Genomic DNA, 19,709 nt, shown 5'->3' with positions numbered 1-19,709 from the left:
ACTCGCTAGTGTTGCTTTATAAACATCTTTATCTTTATTTAATCAGGTAAAAAAAGGTAGCACATAGTTTAAAATCAGTAATAAGAAACCAGCCCATGCATTAGATCCATTTCTTTACAGTGAATAGGCTGAAAAAATGCTCAGTGAAGGCTGAAGGGACAGCATTCACTCTGTGAAATGATTCACATTATTTTGAATTTGTAGGAGGAAATAAGAGCAAGAACATTACAGTAACATGCAAGTTGTGCCTGGTTAACAAGAGCCTATTGCAAGTGATGTAGGTATGTGTTTGAAAAGCCTGTATGTCATTTTATAACCTGTACAGTATGTGGGCTTAGCCACAATAGCTACAATAAAGAGCTGTAAATTGGACATTGTGTCTGTTATTCCTGCTATCAGTGTACAGATTTACAGATTATGGTCCAGACTTGGCTGTGTGATTATGTTAGAGACATTATATTTAATGGAGGTCTGGACTAAAACAACATACGTGTGGAATCACAAAGGGATTTTCATTTTCAGTAATGCTAAAGTACTCTGGTTACTTTTCTCAGACGGTAATGATGTAATGAAACAAGTTACTTTTTAAAGGCACTAATTTAAAAAAACAATGTTCCCCAACACTGCACATCACATATATTATATTCACGTTTGTGAATTATCTTTTTATCCACTATTTGCACCTCCGCTTAAAGATGTGATGCCTCTTAACGTACATCATCCTGATTCAGCCATGAGGACAACCAATGTGAAAACACAACACACAGAAACACACTTCTTCCCTGACCACAGAATCAACTCTCACGGCTCTCTACATTCAATTCATTATTTATCCAACATTATAACTGTGCAAGTCACAGGTTTATTATGATTAACTCATTTTCAAACCCCTTGAAAAGCTTTGGCTGCTTGATAATGAGTCAATAAATAGAATCAGGTGTGTTAGAATGGGGAGACACCTAAACATGCAGGGCAGTAGCTCTCCAGGAGCAGGGTTGGTGACCACTGATCTGAAGACCTGGCATTAAGTGAAGTACAAGAAAGAACTATTTGCATGACTGTTTCCACCAGCTGATTATCATGAAAAACACATTAACAAAATATTTCATTCAAGAGAACAAAGTGAGCAGTTGTGACCTGTAGATGATGTGAATCTATGAGTTTAAGAGTTGTGAAGAGCCTTTGTCTTTATAAAGCCATTGTTGAGTTCATTTTCTCAGAGTTGTTGAATCATTTATAATAACTGTATTTCTTATTGCATTTTTGCAATGTCAAGTTATGTAGACAGATGACAAGGTGCTGATCTAATCTCAGTGTCTCTTGTTATAACTTCTTCATTTTGTCAGTTTTAACAGGTGTCTGGTCACTGTTATGGTGTAAGAACATTTATCAGAGATCAACACATTGAAGCTCAGACACGTTTCATACAGATGACATAAGGAAAAACACACAGAAAGAAGAAGTAAGGGTTCACACCAAATATACTGGGGTTTTTTCTACTTTGATCAGAGTTGTGCATGTAAAGTGTACAACCACTCCATATATATATATATATATATATATATATATACATATACACACACACACACACACACACACACACACACACACACACACACACACACACACACATACACATTATATATATACACAAAATTTACATTAATTATTAAAAATGATTATGAATTGAGGCTCATTCCATTTAGGTTTAAGAGAGCCAGGTTCCTGCTGAAAATTGCGCCTTCATGCATCAAATGTCCCTTCTCTAATTTGAGCCAGACTTCAAATTACAGAAGCTTATTCACTTGAATAAAAACACACACATACTAGAGTTTGATTTTTTGTTTTGCTGATTTATTGAGCAGGACTGCAATATTAAGCCATTTTACATTTTTAAAAACAATAGTAGCTATGCCAGAATAACCACATCTCAAAAGCTTCATGTAAATCTGAAACTGCTGGTTTGTTAGCTGATCCATTTGCTTCTTGCATTGCAAAGCCCAAAGCAATCACTCCTAACTTGATGAACAGATCCAGCCCTGAGTGACAGGCTTACATATGCACGTTTGTGGTCGTTTCGGAGTTGTTTTGATAATATGCAGGCGATGTTTCATAAGAAGCTGGGGGTTTTTCATAAGAAGCCTAGATAGAGGACAGAAAAAATTGAAATCAATCATCAAAATGTTAATCCACAAAGCAGTTTGTTTATGTTGTTCTGAGGTCTATCTATTGAAGTTGACACAAAATGTATTTCATGATTTAGTATACTTTTGCGGCTATCTAAATGTTTGGAATTAAAAGGACCATTGTTTCCATGACCATACCATACAAGACTAAAACACTCTCCAGGATCGGCCATGAGGACGACCACGGACAACACGAGAAAGACCATAACACACTTCATCCTGAAAATGAGAGCATCTAGAAGTCAGTTCTAAAAAATGAAATATATAAGGATAAGGATACATTTATTGATCCCACAGTGGGGAAAAAATTCATTGCTACAGAAGCTCAAAAAATAGTGATATAGAAAAAAACAAAAAACAAATGTATACAACACTAAAATTAAAAACTAAATAAAACAACCCTAAAATGCAATTGTAACACACACACACACACACACACACATATATATATATATATATATGTATATATATATATGTATATATATATATACACTTACATTCATATATACACATACACGTTTACACACATATATATCATACATATATATGTGTGTATCAACAGCAACTAAAGACTTTGCATTATGTGAAATTAAATATGAAACATTTGCTCTTTACCTGACCACAGATTGAGAGCTGGAGTCAGAAGATTATTGTTGACCTGAAATGAGTCTCTAACTATGTAGTAACTATGTAGTATTTATCAGAGTTGTATTTGTCCATTTTCACACATTCAATAGGTGTTGACCATATCTCAGCTCCTAATCTCACATCAAAAAGAAAGTGGTTGGACTAAACGTGCTTTCATTTGTGAGCTAGAAAATGTAATGTAGGTTAGGGCTAGATGTGAAAACAATTGTAATAGTCATGTAGGTCATCAAGTCAAGGTCAGCAACTGGATCCAAAGACTGGAAATAGACATTAGTCTCAAAAGTTTAAGTACAATTTTCTTGATCAGATTAAAGGAAATATGAACTCAATTTAAAAAAAATTAGTCTTTCCAAAATCATGAATTTCTGACACATCCTAGTAATGCTCTGAGGCCAAACACCTGCTCTGACATCACTGATTGAAGCAGACAATTGTGAGTTCTCATAAAACTACAACTCTAAAACTCTATAGTGTAGTTCCATCCAATAATTAGGACTTTTAAAAGAAAGTCACATCAACATCATATTTATTTAGTCAGGAATAAAAGCATAATCAAAAATCATTACAAAGAAATCTGCCCATTTATTGAAGATTTGGATCAATTAATCCATGGTTATGGATGACAAATCAGTTGATGCATTTTAATGTAGAAAGCCATCCTCATGGCAGGAAGATTCATTTTAGGTGTGGAAAGGCCAACTTTTCAAGTTGTGAGAAGTTATTGAAAATAAATCCTGAGGTAACAAAACATTTTGTAATGAATTTGAAGAACGGTCTAGCCTAAATATGGTGATTTAATGCCTTTGTATACACAAATAATGTGCCAAATGCAATGCTGAAAGCCTAAGATCGGTAAGTGATCAACACGATCACACATGAACACAGTGACACGTATCATGCAGATTACATGAAGAAAAACACACAGAAAGAGGAAGTAAGCGTTCACACCAAATACTTTTTTTTCCAATTTACTTTGATCAGAGTTGTGCATGTAAAGTACAACCACACAAAACACAAAAAATAATGGAAAATAACCCAGTTAGAGTAATTTAAGCAGCATTGTATATAATGTGCATAAGAGTCAGTGAAACAGGTGTCATGTTTTTGTTGTCCTGAGCCAGACTTCAAGAGGGGGCGCTGCAATAACATGTTTTTGTTTCTAAACCTGACGCACACAAAGGCGCCCCCTCTCGGCAATCTTTGTAATTGTTCAGTAACTTATGCTTCACATTATATTACCTGTTAACTCTGCATCAACTATCCTGCCAATTTATGTGGATGTAGACTCCTGTAATGGCTCAGAAGGTGCCGGACCCAAAAACACACTGATACAAAAGAAGCTTACTAAACTGAAAGAGAGAGGTCCAAAAATAACATCTAGCAAAAAACGAGGAAGTTTCATGCAGGACAACCGGGCAGGCAGGACAAGAGCAGAGCATGTGGCTTTACAATCTGACAGAGAGTAACTGACTGTATATGAAAAGGAGACTGAGTGGGAGGCTGATGAAGAGGGCCAGCTGTGGAAGAGGGTGGGGAAGCTCAGGTTAGGGGAACGAAATAATTGCAGGGCAAGGAGTGGCAAGATCTGCAATGACAGGAGAATTAAAATACATGAACAGAGAATAAACAAAAACAGTCTTAAGAAGCTGATCCCATGAAAACTCCTGAGACTGGTGTTATCTCATTGACTGTGTATTTATTAGGAGTTGTTGCAGCTCTGTCACTTTAATAAACTTTGTACAAAATCATTTTACATATGGAAATAATGAAGAGACTCAAGTCAATGCATCATCAATGGTATGTTATACACTACTTCTCCAACAGGGGGATGTTGTATTCATATCAAAGCTGTGCTGTCACTTTAAAAGTTAACAGGCGTCCAGTATCTCTACCTCTGTGCCCAATGATTGAAAGGTCCATTTGTTCTCTTAAATTTCACAACAGAGTGATCTAACCTTGAAACTGAGTCAGACCACACAGATCCTTTCATCACTTTTCACGATACCTTAAATAACCTTTACATTCTGTTCTATTTGAGAGCTGTGAAAACACACTAGACCCATTTATTTTACCAACATTTTTTGTAGAGTTGATGCACATTTTTATATATCCAAATTGTACATGTTTGACCTTTATTTATTAAACATGTTGTATTCATCATATTCTATAAAATATTCTCCTGGACCATAAAATAGTTATTGTGAATGTATTTTTTTCCATAAAGTAAATCAAACATTTATTAATGACTGATGAGGGATTGTTGTAGAGGTGCTTTATACTTAATATCATTATTGCTTTGGGAAATGGAGACAGTAACACGACATCCACTATCTCTACAGAGTCAAAGTAGAGTACAACGTACAATTTATTCATTAATTCATTCACTTTCTTCACTGCTTATCCTCTAGAGGTTCACAAGGGAGCTGGAGCCAATCTCAGCTGACACTGGGTGAGAGGTGGGATACAACCTGGACAGATCGCCAGTTAATCACAGAGCTAACATATATAGACACAGACAATTTAGAGTCACCAATTAACCTCACCTGCATGTTTTGGTCTGTGGGAGGAAGCTGGAGTACCTGGAGAGAACCCACACAGGCATGACAGGGAGAACTTGCAAACTCCCCACAGGCCCAAGCTGGTCTGTGGGTTCGAGACAAGAACCTTCTTGCTGCGACGTGACAGTGCTAAACACTGCACCACCATGCCATCCATGTACAGTACAATTTAGTTTTAGCTATTTATAATACTTACAATTACACAGTGGTTCTCAAAACATGGGGGAGGACAGCAGAAAGTGGTTTAGCCAAAGTAAAATAAAGTGATAAAACTAAACTTGGCCTGAGTAATCACGTTCACTTGCTTCTCTACAAAGATACTTCAACAAAAACCATAACAGCAAAAGGCATCAACCAACGTACTTAATATTTGCCAGATACACTGTGTTAGTGAATATGTACAAGGTACCCAAACTGACCTAATGTCCCTAACCTCCCACCACACACCTCTTATATTCTATAACAAGTTTACTTCACAAAGTACCAACAGATCATTAACAGACAAGTGGAGGGCACACTCGAGTTGTGCTCTTTTGGAGGACTCTGGCTGATGATTAGTTCCTTCAGATTTTAAAGCAGTCAGTGACTTCTTGTACATTGACATCAACAGCTGAAAACCAATTTGCAGGGACAGCAGAGAAAGACAACTAGAGGGAAGCATATACACACAAACATAATGACACAGTGCCAATGACATAACATACTGTATTTAATAATGTAATTGTTACGCTCAGACAGTGGCGTAGCCAAATGTGCCAGATACCCCAGAGACAGAGACACAGAACAATGTTTCTTTAGTCCAAAAGTGTTTATTTACTCTGAAAATGAGGGGGCGCTGACCGAGGAGGTAAGGGGGAAGTTTCCAGGGAGAGGTATGAGGGAAGAGGATCCAGGAGGCGGTTGAGAGGAGCTTCGGATGAGCGAGGAGACACTGGGGTTACAGAGGGAGCCTGGAACACAGAAGAACAGGATTTAAACAGGGAAAACTGGAATAGGCAGTGAAAGTGAGCATTCACAAGACTATACAAGCTATGAGACACAGCAGGCTAGACTGACCACAGTAGTCAACGTTCAAGCGACGAGCGCCCCTTCTCAGCCTCCTCTTATACTCCAGCAGTCCTGATGTTGATGAGGAGCAGCTGGGCTGATTGGAATTACCAGCACCTGTGCTGGGCTGCCTGGCTGCTGGCTGCTGGGGAGCTACAACAGTACCCCCCCCCCTGAGGGGAGGCACCGGACGACCGACCAGGGGCCCCAGGATTGTCCCTGTAGAAGTCCTCCAACAAGGAGCGGTCAGCCAGGTAGGAAGCATGAACCCAGGAGCGTTCTTCGGGCCCGTAGCCCTCCCAATCCACCAAGTACTGGAATCCCCGGCCTCGGCGACGAACGGCGAGCAGCTTCCGAACCGTCCACACAGGGTCACCATCAGCCAGGACCCGTGGGGGCGGAGGAGCAGGAGCAGGGGGAGACAGGACGCTGGTGGACACAGGCTTAAGCTGCAACACGTGAAAGACAGGGTGAACCTTGAGAGCCAGAGGGAGGCGTAAACGTACCGCAACAGGGCTGATGACACAGTCCACTGGGTAGGGGCCAACAAAACGGGGATTCAGCTTGCGGGTGGAGGTCTGGGAGGTCTGGAGGGGCAGGTCCCGGGCCAACAGCCAAACCTTCTGGCCTGGCTGGTATACAGGAGCACGCACCCTCCGCCGGTTGGCATCATGCTGGGCTTGGACAGTGGCACGAAGAAGTGCAGCCCGGGCGGCCTTCCAGACACGTCTACACCGGCGGAGGTGGGCCCGGGTGGAAGGAACTGCCACCTCCAGCTCCTGTTGGGGAAAAAGGGGAGGTTGGTAACCCAGAGAACATTGAAAAGGGGACATACCAGTGGCGGAGCTCTCCATGTGTTGAGAGAGTACTCAACCCAGGGAAGATATCTGGACCAGGTTGACAGGTTGCTGGTGGTGACACAGCGAAGAGTTGTCTCGAGGGCCTGGTTAGCATGTTCAGTTTGCCCATTGGTCTGTGGGTGATGACCCGAGGAGAGGCTGGCGGTGGAGACAAATTGGGTACCACGGTAGGGGTTGAAGCAGGCCTGCAGGAGGACGATGCGAAGCCTTACTCCGGGCACAGGTGGTGCAGGCAGCTACAAACTCCTTGACATCTCTGTTGAGTGAGGACCACCAGAATCTGCGGCTGATGAACTCTGTGGTCCGACGTACCCCTGGGTGGCAGGCAATGTGGCTGGAGTGACCCCACTCCAACACTTGTGGACGGACAGAGGCAGGGACAAAGAGCCTGTCTTGAGGTCCATTACCTGGATCAGGCTCTGTTTGCTGGGCCTGCCTTACTATGGCTTCGATAGGCCAGGTGACAGCACCCACGACCCGGGAGGAAGGAAGGATGGTAGTGGGTGCCTCTTGGACCTCAGAGGTTCTCCTTGTAACCTGACGGGAGAGAGCATCAGCCCTGATGTTCTTGGAGCCTGGGCGGTAAGTGATGGTGAAATCAAACCGGCTGAAGAATAGGGCCCAGCGAGCCTGTCTGGAGTTGAGTCTTTTTGCCGTCTGTAAGTAGGTTAGATTCTTGTGATCTGACCACACGATGAACGGCAGCGTCGCTCCCTCCAACCAGTGTCTCCATTCCTTCAGGGCATCATGGACCGCCAGAAGTTCCTTATTTCCCACATCGTAGTTCTTCTCCGCAGGGTCATAACTTCTTGAATAAAAAGCGCAGGGATGTATTCTCTGGTCCACCTCAGCCCGTTGGGATAGAACTGCCCCAATGCCCGTATCCGAGGCATCTACCTCCACAATAAACTGTCTCTTAGGATCAGGGAAAACAAGCACTGGAGCTGAGACAAACAGGCTCTTGAGCTTACAGAATGCTGCTTCTGCTTTAGGTGTCCAGGAAAAAGGGCGAGAGGTAGAAGTCAGGGCACTGAGAGGGGCTGCTATCTGGCTGAAACCCTTGATGAAACGGCGGACAAAGCCTGCAAACCCCAGGAAACGCCTTAACTGAGTCCGATCATTAGGACGTGGCCATTCCTCCACCGCCTTGATCTTGGCAGGATCCACACGGGTTTGTCCATTCTCCACCACATTGCCCAGGTAAGTAACAGAGTCTGAGTGGAACACACATTTTTCAGCCTTGACAAACAGACGATTCTCCAACAGCCGCTGAAGAACCAGGCGGACATGCTGGTGGTGTTCTTCTAAGGACCTGGAGAAGATGAGGATGTCATCCAGGTACACCACCACAAAGATGTTAAGCATGTCCCGCAGCACATCGTTCACAAGGGTTTGAAAACGGCTGGGGCGTTGGACAGGCCAAACGGCATAACCAGGTACTCAAAATGGCCAAGGTGGGTGTTGAAAGCAGTCTTCCATTCATCGCCCTCCCTGATCCGGACTAGGTGGTAGGCGTTGCGGAGGTCAAGCTTAGTGAATACTCTGGCATGGGTGAGTGGCTCGAGTGTGGAACTGATAAGGGGAAGAGGGTATTTATTCTTCACAGTGATGTTGTTTAGTCCACGGAAGTCAATACATGGTCTCAGGCCGCCATCCTTCTTACCCACGAAGAAGAAGCCAGCAGCAAGGGGAGAAGACGAGGGTCTGATAATGCCTGATTGTAGAGATTCTGAGATGTAGTTGCGCATCGCCTCCTTCTCTGGGGAAGAGAGGTTGTAAAGTCGCCCTTTAGGGTAAGGGGCCCCAGGTAGGAGATTGATGGCGCAATCATACGGCCGGTGTGGGGGAAGTGACAGAGCCCTGTCCTTACAAAACACTGAAGCAAGATCGTGGTACTGATGGGGAACACCTGTGAGATCTGGGGGAGAAGACACCATCTTCGGACTACAGGGCAGTGACAGGGCAGAACATAAGCAGGTTGCATGGCAAGCAGTGCTCCATCCCAGGATTCGACCAGAGGACCAGGAGATATGGGGGTCGTGTTTCTCCAGCCAAGGTTGACCCAACACCAAGGGCGCGTTAGGGGCATGAAGAACATAGAAACTGATCCACTCTGGTCTGGTAGCATAGGAGATGGCACTCAACTTATGTCCATCGATGGCCAGGGGAGACAGCGAGTGGTTCAAGGCAACTAAGGGGACACCAGCTTGGCAGGCGAAGGAAACATCCATGAGGCACTCATCAGCGCCAGAATCTATGAGGGCGCTGACAGACAGTGTCTCAGAGCCCCAGGTGAGTGTGACAGGGAAAAGGCGATTGGGTCTCTTCTTTTTGGGCTGGGGAAAATCTGTCTTGCTCACCCGTACAGCCCCTACCGGCGAGCAGGATCTTTTGGGCGAGTGGGGCAAGCACGGATGAAGTGACCTGAATCACCACAATAAAGGCACAGCTGGTTGTTCATTCTCAGCTCTCTCTCCCCTGGAGTGAGGCGAGACCGGCCAATCTCCATGGGCTCCCCTGTGCCAGGTGTAGGAGGAAACAGGGAATGCACAGGAGTAGGAGGGGGCTGAGCTCGGCTGGCAGAGAACATGGTCGGGGTTTCCATAGCTGGGCGGCTGGGGGGTTGGCGAGGAGAATTACGATAAGCTCGGTCTGCACGACGCTCCTGGAGTCGGGCGTCCATCTGGAGGGCCAGGGATATTAAGTCGTTGAGAGCTTCAGGGCTGTCACGGACAATTAGATCCTTGATCGCATCACTCAACCCCTTGCGATAGACACACAGAAGGGCATTGGCGTCCCATCGGCTCTCTGCTGCCAGTATCCGGAACTCCAAGGTGTACTGAGCTACAGTGCGTGACCCCTGGCGGATTACCAACAGACGACTGGCGGCATCTTTCCCATCTACAGGGTGATTGAACACCGCCTGGAACTCCCTCTTGAACAGAGAAAAATCATTAATAAGAGCAGGGTTGCCCTCAACTGCGGCTATGGCCCAGCTGAGGGCCTCGTCGACCAGAAGGGACATGACCAAAGCTATCTTAGACCCATCTGAAGAATATCTGGAGGGCTGATGAGTAAAAAGTAACTCACATTGAGCAAGGAAACCCCGACAGCGGTTAAAGTCACCATCGTACGGCCTAGGACTGACGATATTGGGCTCGGATTGGGAGTGCAGGGGGGCTGGAGAGACCATGGAGCCAGATGCCACGCTGGGGGAGCTGGGGCTGGTGTCTGCAACGGAAGCCGCAACTCCAGAAACTGAGGTCTGGGCTGAAAGGGTATCCAGGGTCTCCTGAATGTTGGCCAAGGCTCCGGAGATGGTGCTCACATGGTTGGCCAGAGTTGCCACAATTCCTACTGTGGACTGAGATGAAACTTCAAGTGCAGCAATCTGAGATTGAACAGTGGGAAAAGCCTGCTTCAACTCCTTCTGCAGCTCGGCAAGGTCATAGGCCTGTTTGGCAATCATACCTCTCAGATCTTCTGGTGTCTGATTCCCTGCCCCTGGGGACCCGGCTTGGCTCATCTAGGCTTGAACGTTCTGTTACGCTCAGACAGTGGCGTAGCCAAATGTGCCAGATACCCCAGAGACAGAGACACAGAACAATGTTTCTTTAGTCCAAAAGTGTTTATTTACTCTGAAAATGAGGGGGCGCTGACCGAGGAGGTAAGGGGGAAGTTTCCAGGGAGAGGTATGAGGGAAGAGGATCCAGGAGGCGGTTGAGAGGAGCTTCGGATGAGCGAGGAGACACTGGGGTTATGGAGGGAGCCTGGAACACAGAAGAACAGGATTTAAACAGGGAAAACTGGAATAGGCAGTGAAAGCGAGCATTCACAAGACTATACAAGCTATGAGACACAGCAGGCTAGACTGACCACAGTAGTCAACGTTCAAGCGACGAGCGCCCCTTCTCAGCCTCCTCTTATACTCCAGCAGTCCTGATGTTGATGAGGAGCAGCTGGGCTGATTGGAATTACCAGCACCTGTGCTGGGCTGCCTGGCTGCTGGCTGCTGGGGAGCCACAACAGTAATTACATTTCTTGAACCAGATGACTAAATCTACGGCATTTCACAACACCCTCATCTAGTTTAAACTAGAAACAGCGCACACATTTTTTCTCCATTTACCTTAATCACAGTGAGACATCATCATGACTCTTAGTTAATAAAATGAAATTATGCAAATCTGTCAGTCCTATCAGAATGTCAATTTTGTTAATAAATAAGTAAAACTTTTATTATAAGTGGATTTTGATGTTGCCACAAGATGACAGAATGTGGCATGACCACAAGAAGATACAGGTATGGATCCAATTTAAAGCTAGAAACTCCAGGTGACCCAATACTTTATAATTTTGCCGTACCACATATTCTTGTCTCATTTTATGGATTTACTAGTGACTTAAATATAACTGTCTAGTAAGATATAACCTCCAACCTCCAGAATGAGATGAATCTTAATGGGACTTATTATTTTAGGCCCTAAACACTGCAGATGTAAAGTGTGATTATTACCAACTTTTTCAAATTGAAATGAAAGCAATACATTTGGTATTTGGTCATTTGGTGTCAGTTATTGTACTTTGCAGTGCAATACAGTCATTTTACCAGACCCTGATGTAATTCTGTCTTGTGCTCAATGACTTCTCAATGAAGTGTAACCCAGCCTCACTGCCATTCAGGAATACTCACTAAATTTAATCTATAGATTTGTGTACTTGGACACGAATATTCAAATTTTTTCATGCTTACACAACATTTGAGTGACAGACGCCATCTATGACATCTATATAGGTACAAATTTCCATATTTGGAGGTAGCCAGTTGAATGAATGGGTAGATTAAAAAGTGCCAAAAAGTGGACTTTGCAGGAGACCGCTGTTCAACTCCCGTATCTCCAACCACAAGTGTCACCTCACAATTCACATCATTTTCATATTCATTTATTCAGATTTTTCCATTAAATAAGACAAAGGAGAAATGGTTTGGCTTTTTGCGATGCAAATTTATTTCAAATGACAATCATTTTTTACAAAATCAATTGGGTTAGGATTAGGGTTTTCAAGCAATGATTGACAGTGAGTAAATAATCTTTGTCTTATGCTGAAGAGCAAGGCTTAGGGTTAGGGTTAGGGTTAAGCATTTATTTTGGGTCCTTCTGGGGACCATCATAGATTCAGGGCTGCTGTTGGTCAGATTGTTGCTGCTGGTCATCGTTCTTCTGGTCCGGGCCTGTGAGCATCCTGATGGGTGCAGAGAGATTGTTCAGCTCCATAACATAGAAACATGCAACAAAAGCATTATTTGTGGTAATATAGTGGTAAGAAGCAGAAGTCCTTACTTGCCGACAAATCTGCCAACTAAATATAAAAGACATGAGAAAATATAATTATGTTCATGCTTAATTCCTCACATTGTATTACACATCACATGAATCAATACACTTTTAACATCATTATATGAAGTATATAATGCATCATTAATGCATTGCAAGGTGTAAACCATTAAGTTATTGTGCATACTTGTGTGCCCTAAATTATCTGAGTTCCGATATCAATAACAAAACATGATCTTTCTGCAATACCTTTATTTGGGGAATATAAACATGTTCAAACAACTAAAATGCATTACATTGTAACATTGTCTTAACCCGAAACAGATATATAATACTTTTATTTAAAAAAAGGCTAACATTAACATTTATATAGGTAAATATTTGATCCAAGAATAAGTAAAGTAGACTAAGAAGTTTGAGAGTTGATAGTTTTCAATATTCAGCACAACTGGAATTTCAGTTAGTACTAAAAAGTACTGAGATTCAATATTACCAGACTTCCCTCTCCCCAGCCACTTCGATTCAATATTCAAACCTATCCTACATGGCCAGGTTCTATATTTACACATTTCAAATACATGCATTCATTTACATGTGTTTCAGCCATTCAACTCATAAAAATTGGCCTTTATCACAACAGATATTTTTATGTTATAGCAGACCCAGATTTTAATTAATAACTTCAATAGTGGCTGCATTACTTTTTAGATGTGACACGCCCTGGGGTATAAATGCTCAGTCACACCTGTGCTTTTCCAGCTATGTCATGTCAAAATGCATGCTATGCAGACTTGGTTGCTTACCGTGTTTAATGCCTCTCCAAATGTGGTGAAAAAAAGCATCCCCAGGTTCAGCCATGAGGACGACCATAGACAACACGAGGAAGAGTACAAACAGCTTCATCCTGGAAACAAGAAGCAAACACAGAGAATGCTTCTAAAATTGTGGACTTTTCAAAAAGTGATCTTTTTACGTGTTAGGGTTAAGGTTAATAACATACAATAACAATTCCTAAAATAAACTATCTCACTCCTAAATAAATTGCATGGCCCTATTCCGTTCTTACCTTTCTGATTGAGGGTAAAATCAATGAGCTGATGCCAAGGTGACGTGAATCTCTTTGTGTTAACGGCTTTCAGATGCACAACTCTTTTATAGCCACAAAAATCACACATTGTTGTTTCTCAGTGTTTATCATGAAGGAAGCTGGTAGGGTGGGAGCCAATTGCTTATCAGGATGATGATGCTGATCTAATCTTGTCAAGGAAGTTAATGTTGTTATGGGTTAGACTTTTTCAGTTTACCTCAACCCAGAGTCAAAAAGACAGCTTAAATCATCTCCATGACATTAACCTTGTATTAAGACACTAGTATTAGTATTTTCCCCTACACTCTAAATGTTAATGTAGATTCTCTCATCTTTTTCCTCTCCAGTACTCTTTGGTCATATAAAAACCATTCAGTTTAGTCAGTGTCACCGTTGGACTGAATGATGTGACAGTTTTGGCGTTTCATTGTTAATATGTTTTTTATATCCATATTCCATATTTGGAACACAGTATGGTCTAGAACTCAATAAGTGGAATATCTGACGTTAGAGGGTTTCTTCTCAACTTACTGAAAAGTGCTAGCATATTGGACAAAAATATTTGGCAGGGCCCCATGTGCTCCAGATGCTGACATGCCTGGACCCTATATATGCTGTTCCCTCTTGGTCACTCATTGTCATATGCCTCATGCATGTAGTCTTATGATCCAAGCTCATATTAACTCATTTATTAAGTCAGTACGAAAGAACTCCTGATTCGCCTCATCTTTGCATCATGAAGGTCATCACAGAAAACATCTGAATCTCATTCATCTGTATGGAAGGCAATGGAGTCACCCAAGATGGTTCATCTTTGGGTTATGCAAATCCTTGCTTCCATTATAGCAGTACAGCTAATGTTGGACATGAGTATCTATCCTGAAAACAAATAACATCTCTTTTCTGACATGTACTCAACACAAGCAGGCTAGTAGGGTCTCTCTGTTGGAAGACGAGGTTATTTGAGTGGCTATGGTGACAGGAATTTTACTGGTATGGTATTTCATGGGACTGTTGGCTTGCATTGTACTGTGCTGTCATTTTTAACCATGTCTGTTCTACCGATTTACTGATATGAGTGCAGTAGAGATGAGACACATTGATATATTACATTTTGTGAATTGGGTGCCATTAGTAAAATGTGAGGCAGGGTGTACAGTGAAAGCATACATTCTGTTGATTCTAGTGTATAGCAGTCATTACAGGCAATATTGACTGTGCTTCCAGAGGTAAAAGGTTGAAAGAGATAATTGATTCACTGACTGACGAAGTCATTCATACATTTGCAATCTTAGAGTTACTGATAAATAATAAGATCAGTTTATTAAAGCACCAAATAAATAAGAAAATCATCATAAATTGTAGTTTTTATCCAATTACATCTACAGTTCTTATGTGCCTACGCCCTTGCTCACACATCCCTCTAGATGAATTCACATACTCATGATTTGTCTGGTATTGTGCAACACAGGAAAAGATAAAACTGACATGCTCATTGTATTTAACAGAATAAAGATGCTTATCTCACAAAGAAAACTGAAGTCATTCTACAATTCAACCTGAGTCGAACAAACAAATATGTTTAAGGTACTTTTCAGATCACATCCATGTTTAATACTAATCCATGGCATTATCACTACATTTAGACATTATCTCCAGTTTAAGTAATATTCCTTATTCTACATTATTATATTTCTGTGTCATTTGTGTAATCACTTGACAAAACTCCTTGGCACAAAGAACACTCAGTTTACTGCAGCTGGTTGCATTGTGTTGCACTGACTCAAGTGACATGTGAGAAGCAGTCTTTATGCTGCAGTGCTGGCCTTTGTGTTTCTTCTTGGAAGGCAAATGAGTCAGCAAGTTGGTTCCTTGACCTGCTTGCCTCTTTGCTTATAGTATTGCAGTATATTATAGTATATTGCTAGCTCATTCTATACCCCCCCCCCCCCATTTCTGATTAAACAGTTATTGTGTGGTTAATCCAGATCCTCCTTTTTTAGCATATTATATTTATTATATGGCAGCAGAAGATAAGATAAAATAATGTTGATATAATATGTATCTGACACGTGTAGCCTACTGACATTGGTACACACATCTTAATCTAACTAACAAAGGTCCTGGTTTAGAACTAATAAACTGATCAGTTGAGATCAGATTGATCTGATATGATTGAAAGTTTAACTGGGAGAAAGTAATTCCTGAGACTGATGTGATGGGATCCACTAGAGAAAAGTTGTTGGAACTACAGAAACACTAATTGTTGGCAGCTGATATGACCTGAGCCAATTAAGAGTAAGAGAGTAAGAGTCAGAGTCTAGTGAATCACACACTAATATTCACTTACATACACCAGCAAAATGCTCACACTGTGGGCCGTTTTAAAGTAGATCAGCACTGCAACAGCAGGCTGAGGTGCACATAGAGTTCAGGAATGACAGGATCTACATTTGATCAGCTTCATTTTAGTCGATACCCATCTTTTAAAATATACCCATTATGGGACATCTCTAGTATGATATTATGACATTATAGTTAAAAGTAAAACTCTATTAATCACCATTATCAAATAGAATTTTTGAATAAGACATGTTCTGATGAGTCATGATGCAAAGCAGATTTATTTCAAATTCCAAAATCCATTCACATTTCTCAAAACATTTAAATGCAAACATATAGATATTCAGCAATATATTGGTTTATATTGGTTGCCTTGGCATCTCTGGACTTATTGTCTTAGGTGGAAGAAAATATTTTTTCTCCCCATTCAAAAGATATTTCAAAGTGGCCACTTTAATCAAAACCAGGCCGGCCTGGGTTGTAATCCACTGCACGTTTGTCCACCTCCACAAGCTCCACATCCAATCCATGGTGTCCTTTGATAAGCCTGGTGGAAAGAAAGAAGATTCAGAATGGCAAGAAAAGGATGTGTCTATTCAACTATATTAATACATATGATAGTGGTAGTGGATAGGTATACAAGTAACATACCCATGGATCAAACGGCCAACTGAATGAAACAAAAAAAAAGAAAAACATTACATAAAATCTGCATCATAACATTATCCATTATTGTCTAGGACAGCAACAATAATTCATTAAATATGAACACATCAAAATATTTAAACATTGTTTTAAAAATGGCTGAGTAATTTCCTTAAACAGCTGAGCACTGCAGTTTTTATTTAACTTAGAAGTGACAATTTTAGTCACATGCGGCAATACAGGGAATAGTTGTTGACTGAACCAAACCACAAATCCAGAAACCCTTCAAAGTTACAGTAATTTGTCATTAAAAATGTGTTTATCACAGTGGCAATTTGGACATATCCAAGTTGAATTGTTTCAGTGGGCATACCGTGTATGGCTCCATGGATAAGCATCCCGATAAAACACTCTCCAGGTTCAGCCATGAGGACAACCATGGACAACACAAGAAAGACCACGGTACACTTCATCCTAAAAAGGAGGATGAAAGAAAGATTTTGAAAATCAGAACGGTTTGATAACCCAGCCTATGTGGTCATGATACACAATCACAAATTCTCTTTATATTTCACAAGTAAAAGAGGTTGAAATAATTCATTCTCACCTTTCCAATGATTCAGACAAAAGGCTGTTCACAAACAGAGCAAAGTGAGTATTGTCACAAGGGATGTAGGTAGCTACTACTGATTGGCAAGTTTTCCTCTTATTTATGCACTACTGAAAAATTGATTGTGTCATATTTAGTCTAATCTCATTGCATCTGGGAGGTGTGGACAATCATTTTATTCTCAACCACAAAGCCATTGTCAGTTCATGCAGAGCTTCCCCTGACCCATCACTTCCTTGACTTCAAGTTGCAAGCTAGACTACATGAATGAATGACTATAGTGCTGAAACAATGCGTCATCAACTGACAGAAAAGCACTTTTTTCTTCAGGCAAAAATGTATGGGATTGGATTGGTTGGATTTTCTTAAAATGTGAGGATATACTACTTTCTCTTTTTCAAAAATAACTCACTATTTCACAATTTTCTATAGTTTTATTGACAAATGTATGAATCAAATAATCAGTAAAGCAAGCTACAGATCACTCAATAACAAAAGTTAGTCTTAAGATAATCACAGAGAGGAGAAGAAAGTTTGTTTTGATTTGAGCATGATCAGATCCTTTCCCTCTGTTACTTATTATTAATAGCAATCCGCTAAAGTGAAAGCACACCTGGTTACTAAAGGGAATGGGAGATGACACCCTGTTTGGTTTACCGCACGTCACCCTCAAAACACACCCATGATCAATTAAGAGACATGCCGAGATTTATACACACCCTAAATGCATGTGCACCATGCCCATTTACGCACTACCTCCCCAAATCTGATAAAACACACTGTTATTGTGTGGTTAATATGAAGGAAGTAGATTTAAGTTTTTCTGGCACTGAGTCTGATACTTATATTTATATGGAAGCAGAAGATAAGATGTCCATTTATAATCTATCTGACACATGTAGCCTACTGACATTGGAACACACATTTTTCTTATGCCACTTAATCCAAATACCAAATGTCCTGGTTCAGAACTAATAAAGTGATCAGTTGAGATCAGATTGATCTGATATGAATGAAAGTTTAACTGGGAGAAAGTAACTCCTTAGACTGATGTGATGGGATCCACCAGGAAAAGGTGTCTCATATTGTTGAAGTTGGAACTACAGAAACACTAATTGGTGGCAGCTGATATGACCTGAGCCAATTAGAGAGAGTAAGAGTCAGAGTCTAGTGAATCACACACTAATATTCACTCACATACACCAGCAAAATGCCCACACTGTGAGCTGTTTTAAAGTAGATCAGCACTGCAACAGCAGGCTGAGGTTGACAAAGAGTTCAGGAATGACAGGATCTACATTTGATCAGCTTCAAATTAGTCGATACCCATCTTTTAAAATATATGCGGTTTGGGACATCTCTAGTTAATATAGTATGAGATTAAAGTTAAAAGTTAAAATCCAGTAATCACCATAATCAAATAGCATTTTTGAATGAGACATGTTCTGAGGAGTCATGATGCAAAGCAGATTTATTTCAAATTCCAAAATCCATTCAAATTTCTCAATATAAGCTTTAAATGCACACATATATATATATTCAGCAATGTTGTTTATATTGGTTGTTTTGGTAGCTATGTATGTATTTTCTTAACTGGAATGGAAAGACATTTTTCCATTCAAAACATATTTCAAGTGGCCACTTTAATTAAAACCAGGCCTCCCTGGGTTGTAATCCACTGCACGTTTGTCCACCTCCACAACCTGCACATCCAGTCCATGGCGCCTTCTTTGGATAAGTCTGGTGGGAGGAGAGAAGATTCAGAATGAGAAGAGAAGCACATGTCAATTCAGTTATATTCATAAATATAATAATAGTAGTGGTATACAAGTAATTCAAGTTCTTACCGATGGATCAAACCGCCAACTGAATAAAACAAAAAATAAATAAAGAATGAAAATTACATAAAATCTGAACATTTCAATATCATAACATGTTCCATTATAGTACAGGGCAATAAAAATAATGAATTCAATATGAACACATATGCTACAGGATTATGAATTTACAGGAAATCTTAAAACTGAAAAAATCCAAAATTCTTAAAAAACAGGTTCAAAATACTATAAAATAGTACTAAATACTATAAATATTATGCTATTATATATATTACAATGTAATAATACAACATACAAACATACAATAACCTCAGGTGTAATGACTAACATTAGTGATGAAAGTACTAAATTGCTTTGTTACTTGTGATAATCCTAGATGTGCAGTTATTTAAGTAAAGTGATTCAATTTCATTTTGCCAACATATATATTATTATTATAAATACACTTTTGCATATCATGTCAAATTGTTTGATTGTTTGGCAATAAAAGTATCATAGTTTCAATGAACATACCATGAGTAATTCCTTTGAAAATCAACCCGAAAATACAC

At 40.8% G+C, this 19,709-nt stretch overlaps 2 protein-coding genes across 3 annotated transcripts in view; one reads left to right on the top strand and one right to left on the bottom strand.

The window, feature by feature from the left end:
• Nucleotides 1-19,709, top strand: part of LOC128376753 (exostosin-1) — a 288,133-nt gene that overhangs the window by 151,125 nt on the left and 117,299 nt on the right. The gene's annotated exons all lie outside the window — the stretch shown is intronic.
• On the bottom strand, nucleotides 16,502-17,366 carry LOC128376755 (pleurocidin-like peptide WF3). Its single transcript, XM_053336582.1, has 4 exons — nucleotides 17,318-17,366; nucleotides 17,084-17,184; nucleotides 16,717-16,735; nucleotides 16,502-16,612 (listed from the first exon to the last, which is right to left on the bottom strand). The coding sequence occupies exons 2-4, from the start codon at nucleotides 17,181-17,183 to the stop codon at nucleotides 16,519-16,521; spliced, it is 213 nt and encodes a 70-aa protein (XP_053192557.1). The 5' UTR covers nucleotide 17,184; nucleotides 17,318-17,366; the 3' UTR covers nucleotides 16,502-16,518.

Source organism: Scomber japonicus, chromosome 17 (genome assembly GCF_027409825.1).
Source record: "Scomber japonicus isolate fScoJap1 chromosome 17, fScoJap1.pri, whole genome shotgun sequence".
NCBI lineage: Eukaryota > Metazoa > Chordata > Actinopteri > Scombriformes > Scombridae > Scomber > Scomber japonicus.
This window is presented reverse-complemented; position numbering and strand designations above follow the sequence as displayed.